At 38.0% G+C, this 16,453-nt stretch overlaps 1 protein-coding gene across 1 annotated transcript in view; it reads right to left on the reverse strand.

Annotated features, from left to right (window-relative positions):
* The window catches only part of Cttnbp2 (cortactin binding protein 2), a 124,754-nt gene that overhangs the window by 28,492 nt on the left and 79,809 nt on the right, over positions 1 to 16,453 (reverse strand). Inside the window, exons 9-12 of the mRNA XM_048340116.1 lie at positions 13,919 to 14,036; positions 6,610 to 6,885; positions 4,942 to 5,037; positions 3,539 to 3,618 (exon numbers count right to left, since the gene is read on the reverse strand). Of these exons, the coding sequence (XP_048196073.1) occupies positions 3,539 to 3,618; positions 4,942 to 5,037; positions 6,610 to 6,885; positions 13,919 to 14,036 (570 nt within the window). The remainder of the gene's footprint in view (positions 1 to 3,538; positions 3,619 to 4,941; positions 5,038 to 6,609; positions 6,886 to 13,918; positions 14,037 to 16,453) is intronic.

Raw genomic sequence — 16,453 nt, forward strand, 5'->3', positions numbered from 1 at the left:
AGGACTACTTTCTTTGTCATTTTAGAGCCATGGCAGTTACTGTCAATTCAGTCACATAAAGTTCTTTCAAACAATACCTTCTGTTTACAGTAGTCTCAACAATTACTCAGCAATTATATTTTTGACCAGAATTTGAATGTTAACCAATATCACTATATATTATTTGATGAGACAGTATAAAAATTAACAAGAAATCTGTAATACCTGAAATGAGAAAAGACCTACTAATGGAATGTGTGCATTAGAATGTAGGAATGATCAAGAAGTCTAACCACCTAGGCATTTGGAATTTTAATAAAACAACATGGAGTTTTTCATGTTAGAGTTTTAACCATTTCCTGAGGTCTCCATAGACTACATATACAGGAGAAAAGGGAATTCAAAAGAAATTATAATTCATACATAGAGTTTACTAAAAACATAAAAGCCACTATCAGTTCAAAGAAAAGTCCTCAGTCCCTTTTGCGCACTTACTCCTTGACTTCATTTGCTTTTTCTGTTCAAATATCATTACAGACAGATCATTTCCCAACTTTTTCTGCAAATTGAGCTTTCCTCTCCCTTTTCACCTTTCCTGTATCTCTTTCATTACTTTGCTTTTCCTTATGTTCATGTAGTTAGTAGTAATCATCAGATTATGTAAACTCAAGTTCTTTGAAGAAGCCACATCCATAATTAAAGATCCTGCATATTGCTTAACCTTACCTGACTAAAAGATTGTGACTAGGAAGAGATGGAATGCCGTAGGTCAACAGCCAAAAATACCTAGGTAGCACAGTACATATCTGCACTTAAGGCTTTCAGTGTACATGGGTGGGCATGCCCAACATGTGCAGCTTCATACCTACTATCATGCTAACTTTTTGCCTAGGTTAACTTTGCTCTAAGATCCTCCTGATTACTGCTTCCCACAGAGCTGAGATTACAGGTGTGAGCCTCTTAGATTTTCAAAGTCCTTTGTGTACTAAGTTGAGAGTAGAACATAAAAACAGTGCTAATTTATTTTGTTCACTGGTAATCAAACCACTGAGCAAATTAATCAAGATGTACATGTGTACAGATACCAGAAATATGCTACATACAATGCAACTACTTGCATTATTTAATAATTCACTGAAGATTTTATTTTAGGTTGACGCTAATGTCGATATTATTTTCTTTTTTTGTTGTTATTCTTTAGGGCAGGGAATCACTTTGTAATATGCAGTTTTGATACAGTTGTTTACTCTACTCATCATGGTAAATGAAAGTTATTGAGGCCAGTTTGGGGACCAACCTCCTGAACTGGGCCTGGACAAACCAGATGAAAACTCAAAATGAGGTCACCTACACTAAAATTGTACATTACGAAACTAAAACTAAGTTCTCTGACCTTATGAAAAATCTAGAGATGACAGCCAAGTTTCCTAAATGGGGCACTTTCAGTCAGCATGGCAGCATGGTAAAAAGTTCCCTTTGCTTAATCCTTATAGAAAAGTAACCTGACCTTAAACAACCAGTTTACTCTCTTTACAATTGTTATAATTTTGTTGACAATGTCTTCATTTGACCAGGTGAATACAAAGCTATAAGCCAGCATCTTGCTTTGTATATAGTGCTGGGCATGAGAAAGAAAGAAATGGAAGCTTGGGGCCCACATTCATGAAAATCAGTTGGTCACACCTTTCAACTTTCACGTAAGCAAAGGATTGAGCTCTTTTCTTCAGGCATACTTTGGTGCTTAGAGGAAAGAAGAACAAATAGCAAAGAAAAAAAATAAATGAATGGGGTAAGTATCAGACTGTGAAGAAAACCTGCCAGAAGAGAAACTTTGGAAACTTTACAGGCCACCATGGCTGCTTGTACAAAAGGTCAATCCTAAATTTGAGGGCAACTAGATCAATGGGATGGCTCTGAATAGTTCTTTTCATCAAGAATGAACACAAAGACATCAATTCACCATTTAACAACTTGTGTGAAGAGTCATAGTTCAACTCATTTTTTAAGCTGTCTAAACGAAGACAGCCAGCAAAATCAGTGTTCAATTGTGTTATACCATTAGTGTTAATTTTATAAAGCTCACACACAAAGGTACAATATCTTGGGTACCTTATATAACTCTTGCTTCTTCACTTACTAAGTGTGTGGCTTTAAGTATGTTGGTTTTGCTTTTCTCTCCTTTAGTTTCCTAATTTAAAAAGTGGATGAAATTAAGTATCTCATAGGGATGTTTTGAAAAACAAAATAAAATGAGACACATAAAAACAATTAGCATACTGCCTGGAGTATAGCAAGTATTTAATACATGCAGAGTGTTCATTGATCCATTTGTACCTAGAAATTGCTTTCTTTAGATAACTGTATTATCCTTTTCCTCTTTGGTATGTTATCAGGGTACACTGTTGCCCAAGAAAGGGCTGTATTTGTCAGCTCTGGATTTGTCAGGTCTGAAATTCTAGTCTGATGGAGATGAGCAGGATAGACTAACATGTAACATACCTGGAAGGTCGGGGCTTGCCCTCCAGGCTGGGTGCTAGGTGTGGAAAAAAGGACTCCTAAGCAAATGATGTAAACTGCATTCGAGAACAGTGAAGCAGGGAAGGAGCCAAGACCCTGGAAGTCAGTCACCCTGCCTCTTCCCCTTCCCCAAACCTCTCATTTGCTACAGGCTTAAGATGTGCAAGAAAAGCAAACTTCTATTCTATTTCAGCTCTAATTACTTTAGTTTTGTAAAAATGGAATTTTTTTTTATTGTCAAACTGATATACAGAGCGGTTACAGTTTCATATGTTAGGCATTGGATACATTTCTTGTACTGTTTGTTACCTCCTCTCTCATTCCCCCTCCCCCTCTCCCTTTCCCCCTATGAGTTGTTCAGTAGATTTACACTAAACAGTTTTGCAAGTATTGCTTTTGTAATTGTTTGTCTTTTTTACCCTGTGTCTCTTGATTTTGGTATTCCCTTTCAGTTTCCTAGTTTTAATACCTGTATACACGGTTTCCACTGTACTCAGATAAGATACAGAGATAGTGCAGGTACAACCACAGAAAGGGGATACAAGAGGATCATCAACAATAGAAGCTATGGTTTCACGTTGCATGTTGAAAGTAATTACAACAGTGATATAACAGTCATTTCCATAACATGGAGTTCATTTCACTTAGCATCATCTTTTTTGTTCATAAGGGTATAGCTATTGGGCTCTTGTGATCCTCTCACCAATGTCAGTCAACATGTTCTCTCAATATTAAATTATAGAAGTTCACAGTAAGGCATCTTGATATATACAGGTCATTACTTCCTATACAGGTGATCATTTATGTGATGTGAAGTAGGACAATTATCAAAGTAGGACAATTTGCTCACTCCCAGATCAATAGTTATATGAGTAGTTGCTGGTCTCTAGGGTACAGGCAACAAATTTCTGGATGAGGACACAATTCCGGCCTTAAGTGATGTTAGCCTTCGGAGAAGGCGCTGGGGAAAACAAGTGCTAGGGCACAGGATGGGTAGTGGGCAGGCCTGGGAGGTAAAGGTCTCTTGGCAGTGCCAACTTACCAGCCTGAGGTAGTTCTGCAGCATTGGGAGAGGAATCATGGATGCATATGTCACACTACTGAGGCAGCCTTCTTGGGGACCTAAAAGAAATAAATTCACGGAAGGAAAGTTGGCTCTTCTTGTCAAATAGCCACAATCAAAGAACAACATAAGCTGAGAGAGAGGCAGAAGGGGAAAGACTTGGTGAAGGTCCTACTACTTCCTTTTCTGGGAAGCCTGGGGTTAGAGATAGGCTGCCCAAGACCCTCCTCTTCCTAAAGAGCCAATAAACCAGATAAGCCCTGATAAAAACAAAGCCTCTGATGACCCTGAAGTAGACCCACATAGGGACAAACTTAGGTTAAGGTGATCAGTAACCCAACCAGATGACAGAACTCCCCCAAAGGGCTATTATAATGAAGGGACCCTTCCAAGTTGAGCTTACTTCTGGTTACCAATTACTGCGTGCCTTACTTCTCTCTGTACTTTAACCATGTCCTTGACCAGGAAGCAAGTAGATGAGACTTCAAACAGCATAAGGTGGCCCTCCCAGCTGGGAGTCCTGGTTGTAACTTGTATCAACCCACCAGTAGCTAAGAGGCTTGCTTCAGTTTCCCGGATGTCTTACTCTTACTATCAAATTAACTTTGCCTCCATTCCCACTTCTGCCCCAACTCTGTGGTTGATGTTTGAGGAGAGCTGTACACAAGCAAAAGTTACCATAGATAATCCAGGTGCTGAGAGAGATTTAGCTCTGCCCAATATTAATACACAAGTCTATGGTCTCCCTTCAGGCCTCCAGCCCACCCCAACCACTGCCATTCTAGTAAGTACATATCAAACACCATGAAGTCAGTAATGTTTTAGAAACCAGATCGTAAAACTAAGTATAAACATGCACTTCACTTATAACTAAACATGAGGCCCAAAAGTCAATTGGAGCCTCAATTTTGTATAGAAAATAAAAATAAACAGAAATACTATCTTCTTCAGTTATTATGAGTACTAAATGAGTTTCTGTTTGTGCAAAGCTAAAAATAGAAACACAATTTTAAAAAGTTGGTGCTTACTGAGTTTTAGCCTATATCATTTCAGTAATTACACTAAACATAAACTGTACTTGACAGTAACAAAAGGCATCTCTTTTTAACACAGTATCTCTCACTCTACCATCAACATGTCAACTTAGCCTCTGGGTTGTCTCTAATGAGGGATGTAAGGAAAATGGCAGGAACCAATAATCAGAGTAACCATCACCCAGGCAGCAGAGACATGGCTTCTGCTGTTAGCCCCTTGCAATTAAATGTTCCCGAAAACATGGTTCCTTCATAAGGGAGTCACATGCGTGTGTCTAGAAGACAAAGACCTGAGATTTAGGAAGTGGAAAACACTCCAAATATCTTGTGGATGAGGAATACCATTACCTGACAAAAGCACAGTGACCTGTTCCACTTTTGCCTTCCTCACAAAGTCCCATGGGGACTGGCTGAAGCTCTGACCAGCTGACCATGGCATATTTCCTAATTCAAAAAGAAATGAAATAAAATGTTAGGGACAACTTAAAGCTTAGGTTTTCATAAAAACATAAGCTCTTATTTATTTATTTTGGACTCCACAGTCTATAATTACAGGATCACACAGAACCCTTAAGGGGTCACACAAAGGGTTAAATTCCCTACAGAAATTTTGTTGGAAGTCAAAAGGGTGAAAGTCTAAAAACCATTCCATGGTTCATCAAATGCCTGCTTCATGAAGTCCAAACACTTTGGTTATCAAAGCCTTAATGATCAAATTTCTGTGGCTCTTTTTAATACATTTTAGATTCCTGGGGTGGGAGCAATGGGTAATATAATGCAGGAGCTAAGAATCACAGAAGCTTCCTCACAGTTTGTTTGAGACAGTCACTTAGATGGCCCAGACTGGCCTTAAACTTGCTGTGTAGTACAGTTGTCCTTGAACTCATGAGCCTCTTGCCTCAGCTTGATGCATGTGAGCATGTAGCACATCTGGCTGAGAACCATGATTTCCCATAGCATGTACCAGGTAATCATTTAGGAATTCTTTTTCTAATTTTATTTTAAAATTACATAGTAACAGTCCAATAACAATAATACTTTTAACACTATACCAAAGGCCCATAAAATCATCTAGTTTCTCTAAGACTATTGGAGATATGGATATATCCATAGAGATAGAGACAGAGACAGAGAGAGTCAGCTTGCATGGATAAGAACACAGAATAAAAGACATTGTGATAGAAGCTGATATGCTGAAAGCTTGCTTTTTCCTGTGCTTAACCATTCCTTTCCAACATGGTGCTATTGAAGTATACAAGCTTTCCAATCAGACAATGACTTGAATTCTGACTGCTCTGAGCATTAGCTGTATACCTCAGCACACCCTCTAATATCTAGTTAATGGTGCAATGAGGCTTTGGTAAGGGCTGTTCATAAAGCACCCAGCACAGACTTAACAAAGTAGGTGTCCCATAGATCTTAGTTCTCCTGGTCCAACAGGGAAAACACTAATTAGGGCCAACTAAGAATTATAGAGCATTTATTGTGCTCAGCAGGTAACATATATCTTCCTAAATTTTGCCACTTTGTTTTATGCGATCAAGTAGAAACCAACAGTTTTCACTGATCCACCCTGTGTGGGAACTGTGAATGCATCTGCATGAAAGCATGTCTTCCAGCTAGATCTCATCAGTACTCTCATCTGGGAGGTAAGGTGATAATGCACTATAGGCCCCCTGGCTCAGCCTGAAGACAGATTTGGAGCTGTGTTCACAATTTGTGCATTAGCGAGCAGCTGTGTGTGTGTGGTTTGTTTCCTGCATTTATTTAGAATAGCAAGTATAATCACAAAGCCTCATCAAAAGCTTTCAAGCTCTTTATTCTCTACTATTATTTGAGGCATAAAAGCATTTTTATATTAACAGGCTGCATTATGTAATGGCTACATTGTGAGTACTCGGCTTCCACATGTGAGCTTTGAATGTGATGAACCAATGAATTACATTCCGGGTTATGAAGCCCACAAACATAAATGAACTCAGACACAGTACATTCTCTCTATAGGATGGTAGATACCTAGAGTGATGGATCGTATGCTGCTTGCACCAAGGCCAATGTTGGAGTCAGTGGTGTTATTAAGTGTCACATCTTCCAGACTCCACCATCCATCAGCAGAGATTGCTTGGAAGTGATTTGTCAGAGCCTGACTCACTGCTTTTGAAAGATCGTCCCATGATGTCTGTTTGCGGATATTTAAAGTGCATACTGTGTTCTCACATTCCAAGTCATCCGAGCCATCGTTGCCTGGTGGAATCTCACCCACGGAAATCCTTAAGGGTATTTTAAGAGCATCTTTTAAAAGCATAAAAGGAATAGAAGTTTAAAAAGATTTGGTAGGGGAAAAAACAGCAAAGTTATTGTATAAAATAAACAAATTAGAATATATTAAAAATAAAACCAAGAGCTAAGCATGGTGGTGTATGCCTGTAATCTCAATACTTCAGAGGCTCAAACAGGATTGAAAGCTTAAGGTCTGCCCAGGGTTCATATAACGAGACTCTCTGTCCTAAAACCACCAACTAACTAAATATATAAACAAGCAAATAAGTATATTTGTTTTTCTTTAAACAACATAAATCTTCTTATAGTAAACTTTTCTCTCCCAATCTCTTCTCAGTTTAGGGGTATATTATTTGAACTGTTTCTTTCCTTGTATCTTTAGTCTAATTTTATTGACTCCTTCATTTTATTAAGATTCTGAAATCATTAAAAGCATACTTCTGAGAAAACTAGAGCCCTCCTTAAATAACTTCTCTATGCCATGTTCTCTTTACCTTTATAAACAATGTCATGAACAAGTCAGTTCTTACTAGTCTGGGTCAGTAATACGCTTAGGACAGTGGTCTGAGAATCACACAGACCAGGGTCTGAGCCTCAGGCTCAACCTTCTAGCTGTACGTACTTGATAAATGGCCATGCTTTTGCTATACCTAAATTTCTTTTGTGAAATGGAGAGGGTACACAATGAGTTATTTTGAAGTATAGATGAACTTGGTTTGTAATGGAGCCAACCCACTATTTGCTACATTGTAAATATCAGTATTTGATAACGGTAATCAGTATATCAGTGATTTTCTTCTTATGTTGTTGAGAATCTGAATTCTAGGGTGTAGCACGCTCATCAAGGGTTCTACCACTCAGCTGCAACCTCAGCCTAACAGCACGAAATTTCAAATGAGGGGGCTGGGAATGTGGCTTAGCGGTAGAGTGCTTGCTTAGAATGCATGAAGCCATGAGTTTGAGTCCTCAGCACCATAAATACAGAAAAAGCAGGAAGTGGGTGCTGTGGCTCAGGTGGTAGGGTGCTAGACTTGAGCAAAAGGAAGCCAGGGACAGTGCTCAGGACCTGAGTCCAAGCCCTTGGACTGACAAAAAAAGAAAGAAATTTCAACCGATCTTTTCAGTGTCTTGGCAATACCTATCACAGGCTCCACTGTGGCGTCAATATTCCATGTACTGCTAATTATCATGAATTGAAACATAGGTGTATTAAGAATTTCTTAGTGTGGCAAATCTTCTATATCTGTTGGACTCATTACTATAATTAGTGAATTTAATAAAATTCCCTCACATAAACTCTACAATAAAATTTTTGAGGGCTGGGGATATGGCCTAGTGGCAAGAGTGCCTGCCTCCTATACATGAGGCCCTGGGTTTGATTCCCCAGCACCACATATACAGAAAATGGCCAGAAGTGACGCTGTGGCTCAAGTGGCAGAGTGCTAGCCTTAAGCAAAAAGAAGCCAGGGACAATGCTCAGGCCCTGAGTCCAAGCCCCAGGACTGGCCAAAAAAAAAAAAATTTTTTTTTTTGAAATTATGTCTGGGATAGTTTTAGCAGAGGATCACAATGGCTCAATAGCTATGTACATATGACCATATAAAATGATGCTTACCAAAATGAAGTCCAATGTATGGAAACAGGAATTTAAGAAAAACAGCAACAAAAGAGAATAAACCAAAGGAGAGCAACAAAAACTTCCACAAATAGGACTATAAAAAAACACAGGCTGCATAGCTTCCCTCATTTGTAATAATTAGAACATGTCTATAAATCTACAAGTAAACCCAATGGATAGTAAAAGGAAAATAATTATACTTGGACATGATTAATTAAACAGCACTCTAAACATTCATACAGTGAGAACAAAAGGGGATATTCTTAGGAGAATATCATAAGGGTTCAACAGCTATGTGCATAAGATCATGTAAAAATGATGCTTACTGAAGTGACTTTATTCTTATTTAAACTAAATTGAATACTTCAATGGAGTTGCTGAGAAATCTCATCTATTAAGGGTGAGAAAACCACATAAACTTAGAAAAAAACTAATACTCTCTGGACACTACTTTTAGCTTGCTTCACAAGTATGTTTAAATGCTAAAACATTAGAAATCACAGAGCAGATATATTAAAGGAATGTTTTATTCAAAAACATGGAATTTCAGTTAGCAGAAGCACACTAAAAACCTTCTAAAAGTTAGTGAGAGAGTTACTATTTATGATTTAATACTGAAATGAGGTGTTTAAAGGTGTGTCATGATCCTTTTATTAATCTTTTTTATGATCCTTTTATTAAATGGTCCTTTTTCTTCAGCTGACTATTGTTTCATTTTCCAATTGTCAATTCTGTGAGCAACAGAATCTGACATTAGTGATCTCTCTGGCACAGTGATGGAGTCCTACTGGATTTTCCACACCTCACGGGTGCCTTTTTCCTTTCATACTTTTTTCCTATGCCTGTCCCTCTACTTTTTCCAGAGTTTCTAATGACAATGTCTCTGAATTATTATTTTCTGTGTTCACTCCCTTAGTGATCTCATCGAGTTCGTGACATTTAAATATCACCAACGGACTGCCAGTTCATCTTCATCTGCATACTTCCTGCTGACTTGGTTCAGATGGCCTCCCAGGCATCTCCAATTCAGACATCTAAAACTCTAGTTCTGATCTTCATTAGCAAAGCCTGCATCCAAACCTTGACAGCTTTCACTAGTGATGGCAAGCAACCCCCATCCTACCAGGAGCTCAGGCTGAACATGTTGGAGTGATCCATGATTTCCCTCACTCTTATGTTTCTTATATCCATCAAGGAAGTTCTGCTGAGCCTACATTCTGCACCTTCAGAACTTAAGTACTCCTGACTGCACCTCATCTGCTACAATCCTTGATTAAGACATTACTTTTTCTCACATGGGAGTCTTGTCATCACTGATGGCCCTGATTCTGCCCATGATTTTGTACAGTCTATTCTAAGTCAAACAAGCAGTGATTGTTCTAAATGCATATCACACTAGTCACCACTGTGGCTTCTTTAAGTCTTCACCATGATTTATCAGTTCCAGAAAGATCAGGTCTCCACCCAATCCTGTTTTCCTACTTGCTTCTGATGTGCAGTAGAACCAAATAAATCTGCCCATCTTGAAGCTCCCCAGCCATCATCCCAGGTATATCCAACCTTAAGGACTCCTTCTGCTTGACATTCCCACTGAAACACTACTTGAGATACCTAACCATCATCCCTACACATTTTCTTCAAGCCTGCATAAATGTTTTACCAGTCAGGCTGCCTCAACAACCACTTAAAAATGCAAACCCATCCTTACTCCCAATGTCCGTTTAGTCCCTGTCGTGGCCTATCTCATCATTTCACAACACCATATATAAAGAATTATTTCTTACATTTAGTCTTCATTTTCTGTCTTGCAGTGTTAGAACAAGAGCTTTGTGATGACAATCTTAAAACTATCTGGTGTTGATGTATCTCATGTGTCTTAGGTAGTCATTGGCACATTCAGGAACTTAGCAATTATTTGTTGAATGAATACATTAAAGGGTAGAATTCTACAACAGTGTTTTTCTCTACATCTCCATATCATTCATGATCTTAAATAATCAGCTTCTGCTTACAGACCTGCCAGAAATTTGTCTCTCTGTAATTCACAACTTCCTGTTTGTGGAATGGGAATGGCACTACTTTATTAAACTACTTCCTCTCAGAAAGTTTCGACCTTTTAGGCATCATTGCTTCTGGACTTTTCTTCTTGTCAAATTCTTCTAATTCTTCTTTTAAAGTCATCATAGCCCTTTCTCCTGCTCTTAAAATTTAGGTTTCTTTGGACTTGAGCCTTAATATCCCTTTTTGTCACCCTACATATGACTGTTGGCTAATAGCACACTGAGGACTTGACACAACCATGCTTGGAGAAGAAGGGTCTCCAGTTCTGACATCAGGCCTGGTTAGTTCAAGTCTTCCTTCTCTCTACTTGATAATAGTCATAATCCCCTTCCCTCTAGGGCATTCTACAGGAAGAAAGTATATTTCTTCATTACTAATCTCTCATTTCCTGGATAACACTCAGGACTAAGCCAAAATTCACCCATAGGACTGAGTTAAAAGGAAGTCAGGCCTTATATGGCCTGCCCCTGGGCTATATTTCCACTCACCTTTCTCCTCCCCTCACTACAGATGGAAAGGTTTTGCTCTCCAAATGCCTCCAGGTCCTTATTGGCTCACATGGAAAGACTCTATGGCTCTTAGTGTATGTAGCTTTTCGATCCTCATTCTAGCCTTCCTACTTCCTCCTCAACTACCTCATATGAGGTACTCCTAACAACTGTAGGCTTAGAGTTTTCATTTGGAAATTTTATTCAAGATGGTATAATTTATGTATCCTTTCATAACGTTCTCTTTCCCTGGGTATTTTTAGTGTATCTGGTGATCTATAGATCAAAATTTAAATACTTTTTGAAAACTTCGATGTGTAAGCTTTTCTACTTTTTTCTAAAAGAAACACATTAGCCATACCCACAGCATAACAGATTTCTAGTTAAAATATTTTCAATTATCTCCTGCTGCTCACAATATTCCAATGAACATCTTTATATGTCCTGGCACAAGCTACAAGAGCAGCTTTGGCATATAAACTGAGGCAAGGAATAAAAAAATGTGTGCTTAATAAATGAAGATAAACGGGACTTTTGACATACTCTTTTCATCTGGACTAAGTTTATAATAAATTTGTACTCATTACTTCTACTGTCGATCTCAGGGAAGCCATCTAACAATACCCTGCTTTTTTCCTTCTTTGAGATTTTTCCAAATTATAAATCTTAGTGAGACTTTAATCAATTAATCTTCTGCTGACAATCATGAATACTTATGACTGCCTAGTAACAGATGACAAACTGATTTAGGTAAGATTAAGCACTCTGCTTGACATGAAGCAGACTTTAAGGAAGGATATTATGTCTGAGTACAAGGGCCTTCCCCAAATCATCCAAATCATGACAATGTCCGAGGCAGAAACTATATGTAGGTTCCTTATGTCTGTCTTTTATTTCTTAAAGTCTTCTTTGGTCTATGTTTTAGACTTATTCATCCTCCTTATTGTATATTATTTCCTTTGTTCTCATTCTGATCCAACTGCAGGCATTTATTTTTTCTTATTGATCCCCAATGTATTTCTGCTTACATTTCCTTAATTATTTAGTTAGTTGACAGATACATTCACAGTATGTAGCTCATGTTAGCCTCAAGCACACTATATACCCTAGGCTAGTTTTGAACACATGATCCTCCTGACTCAGCCTTGTGAGTGTTGAGATAATGCAAACTTCTTGATGCTTGGTCTGTTCCCATGGTCTTAGTAGGCTGATTTGTCCTTTCCTGACTCTAAAACACCAGGCAAATCATATGCACTATCAAGAATCTAACTTCTTTAAATGTCATACACAATGGAAAATACATACAATGACATACACTAATAATCCCAGCATTTATGGGGGTAAGGCAGAAGACTAAGAGTTCAAGCCTAGGCCACACAGCTGGACTCTATTTCAAAATAAAGCAAACAAAGAAAAACAAACAAAAATCTCTTCTACTTGTCAGGAGAGGTGGTTCACTCTTGTTACCCTAGCTACTTGGAAATAGTTGAGATTGGGAGGATCAGAGTTTCAAGCTCCTGTGGACAAAAAAAAAAAAAAAAAAGCAAGAACCCATCCACTCAAGAGCTAGGCATGGCGATCCATGACTATTATCTCAGTGATGTGGTAAGTATATATAGGAGGATCACAGTCCAAGTTAACCTAGGGTAAAAAATGAGACACTATTTGAAAAATAGCAAAAGCAAAACAAGGCTGAGAGAAAGGTTCAAGTGGTAGTGCATGTACAAGGCCCGAGTTCAAAACCAGTACTGTACCACCAACAACCACTGCCACCAACTACAAAAACGAACTAGTAAATTTAATATTAAACTGCCTATGGTATCCACTTTGTCTCCTTTTCAACTCTCCACTTGTTCTTCTCCAAAGCCAATAAGAGTTGTAAGTTTCACATCCAATAAGCCAGTTATCAATAATAACTGCTTCTACTTTTAAATATTACTATCAAAAGGTACACTTCTAATATATGATAGCAAAGATTTTTGAGATTAACAGAAAATTGGACATATTGACTATCAGGGTAAGTTCAATATATGAAAATAAAAGGCTAAAATGTGGTAAGAAATCACCATTTAATAAGTACTATTTCTAATGAATGAAGATTCTAATGAATAAAGGTCCAAAAGTTTAAAGCCCTGAAGGCTGGGTTATATTGATAATGATAGCCATTTTATAGTGAAAACTTTAGATGTAAAGAGGGTTTCTATGACTCTTTCACATCTTTTCCTTAAAGTATTATTATACTTCTCACAGAACACAGATCTATGTATAAAATGGAAGGTTAGAATGTTAGTTAACTTTTAAAATTCTTCCTATCCTAATTCTGGATTACTGAAATAGCTGGTGAAACAGCTGAATTGGGTGATAATATAAGTGACAGTATTTTGCATCATTTAGCAATCCATATTCATAAACTCACAAGTGAACCTTTCATAAAATGTACTAAAGAGGATGCACTCTAGTGTTGGAAGGGACTCAAAAGTTCATCAATTATCTGCAAAAAGAGATAGGCAGTCCACTTGCTTGGTTCCTTTGATCAGCTGAAACAGAATATACAGCTGGGATTTCTCACCTGGGATCTAAGCAAGACCATCTAAGCAAGAAGAAAAAGCAATCATTATTTAGATTGCTCTCCTAAGTCAGTAAAATACAAAATGATCTAGCAGTACTTGTATGCTAAGTAGTTCTGCAAAGTCATTTTACAAGGAAAAAAAGAAATAACACATTTACAATCAATAGAATATTTTTTTGCAGCAGTGAAAACTCAAAAGAAGTTAAGAGGGGAAGAACACTGTGGTTACATGAATACTTTTTTCCTAGTTTTCCCAGAGGTCCCACTGGGCAGAAGAAGGATGAATAGAAAGCCTTGGATGTCACTCACTCAAATTCTCCAGCAGATGCTTGCAGTCATCAGTAGCAACATCATGCACAGTCCGGTTGCACTTGTCTCTCTTTTCGGGTTCTAGCCCTCCATGCCTACACAAGATTTCTAGGCAGTTCTGTAAGGACAAAAGTAAGATTACCTTTTTATCCAACTGAGTCAGATAATAAGCATAACCCAGTCAATGAATTACTTACCTATGGCAAGACAATCTAGAATTCACAGCTAAAGATTGGGTGGTGCATGTCTATACCTCCAGTATTTGGAAGGGTAGAGGCAGGAAGATTAGGAGTTTGAGACCAGCATGGGCTATAGCAAGACCTTGACTACAAAAATCAAGGACTTGGGATGCCACTCAGTCACTGTGTGCCTAACAATAAGGAGGAAAGAAAGAAGGGTGGGAGGGAGGGAAAAAAAGAAGGAAGGAGGAAGAAAGAAAGGAAGGAAAGAAGGAAGGAAAGAAGGAAGGAAGGAAGGAAGGAAGGAAGGAAGGAAGGAAGGAAGGAAGGAAGGAAGGAATTCACTAACAGCTGGAAATCTTACTTCAAATCCAACAACCCTGATATAAAAACTGAGCTCTGATTTATCAAAATAAGATCTAGCTGTTTCATTATCTAGCTGTAATTATTTTTCTGGTGCTGGGCATAGAACTCAAGGCCTTCTTTGCTCACACTAGACAAACACTCTATCACTGAGCTTCAGGCCTAACCCAGAGAATGCTCTATTTCACCGAGTCAGTGCTCTCACAGAAGATTCTTAGGTTTCAAATTAGCTTGTTAATCAGTTTACAAATGAAATTAAGAATGAATTGACTTCAGCAGAGTGTCCTCCCATGGTAATATATGGCAGTTATAAAACAAAAGGGCTTTTGCTTCATGTGACTGGATGCTTGGTGCTGATGCATGGACTGCCATTTGCTTTTCTGATAAGGTGAGAGCAGGGCTCTCAACTTCACCAGTTCTGTTCCAGAGTCCTCCCAAGCAATTTTCATTCAAGATCTTATGCTGCTCTATTTTTAATATGAAAATATGAACACCATGTTACTGAGATTTTATTTAAGAATATTTTAATAGGTACTGAAGCTATGTTTTTTTTCTGTTTTTAACATTTTCTTTTACCCAAATTCTTAAAGAAATCATTCAAAACAAATCAATTACTATGAACTCAAAGACCATAGTTTTCTTTAATTTTCCAAGTGCAAAATAAGAGAAATATATGTATGTATGCATGTGTACATATGCATATACATACTTTTCAAATAAGCAATTGAATAACAGGATATCATATCACAATATTGACTTTGGAACTCTATTATCTCAACAACAGAAAGAAAACCATAAACAGATCCGAATCAACTAAAAGGAACAATGAGCTAATGTCCTTTCTAGCTTTCTTCTAAAGGCACACACATGCATGCGCATGTGCACATTCACATACACACACCCCCACTTCTGATTACGCTAAACTAGGCAGGTTGCAAAGCCTTCTCTAACCTTGCTCCAGATTTTCTCTACAGTGCAATAATTTAAAATGAAAATCATCATCACTACTTAGAAAGCAGTATTACTACTGATGCTACTTCAAATGAAAATTAAGTGACAAAATGCAAATGTTGTAATTTTTCTGAATTAGGATTCTAATTTTTGACCTTCAATGAGAGTTGTTTATAATCTTTATTACATTCAAGCAGGAAAGTAGCAATAATATAGGCAACGATTTTCTCTTGAAATAAGTGTGAAATGGCATGTCCATGAGGAGAATGCATATGCAATACTCTACAAGGGCAAATTCTATAGTGCTATACTGGTTCATTGGGGGACCTCACTGGGGGACCTGCTTTGTGTCCCACAAAGCAGGTAAAAACTTTGGCCTCACTGCTACTTAACACAACTACAGCAACTATTTCAGTACCTATGATATTCCAGGCACAGTTCTGACACTTTGCAAGAACAATCATAGGCTGTAGGACAGTGAGAAATGGTTAGGTGATTTCATGTTGTACACCATCACAGAATATTCAAGAAACTAAGATGTCTACAATGCCACTAGGCAACACAATCTTATGGGACCCTCAAGGTGCCATAAGGTCCACTAGTGACCAAGGCCCACTAGTGACCAAAATGTTGTTATAAAGTGCATGACTGACTCAATGATTATTTAGATCTTATTAAAAGTTTGTGAGTAACAAACTTAAGCTTCTCTGTGAGCGTGCCAGGGGACCCTGATGATGGATACTGTTAACAGCATGGAAGAATGTGAACTGTCACCAAGAGTTAGACACAGAGAGATGGTAGACAACAGTTGCTTTTTATTTTATGGTGGACTCAAGAGGAAGGAAAGATGGAGAAAATCATCTCCTGTGGGTGAGACTAAGTAAAGAGAAGACACATGCTGTGGGATTTATCATGGAAACGAATTCCCACCCAGGGGACCTAAAATGGGCAGGAGGTGTTAACCTGGGATCTAAACAGATGAGTTTACTGAGGGTATAAATATAATAAAGATTTAAGAAGCAGTGGCCTCGGCTTCACTTTT

Source organism: Perognathus longimembris, chromosome 2 (assembly GCF_023159225.1).
Source record: "Perognathus longimembris pacificus isolate PPM17 chromosome 2, ASM2315922v1, whole genome shotgun sequence".
In the NCBI taxonomy this organism is placed as follows: domain Eukaryota; kingdom Metazoa; phylum Chordata; class Mammalia; order Rodentia; family Heteromyidae; genus Perognathus; species Perognathus longimembris.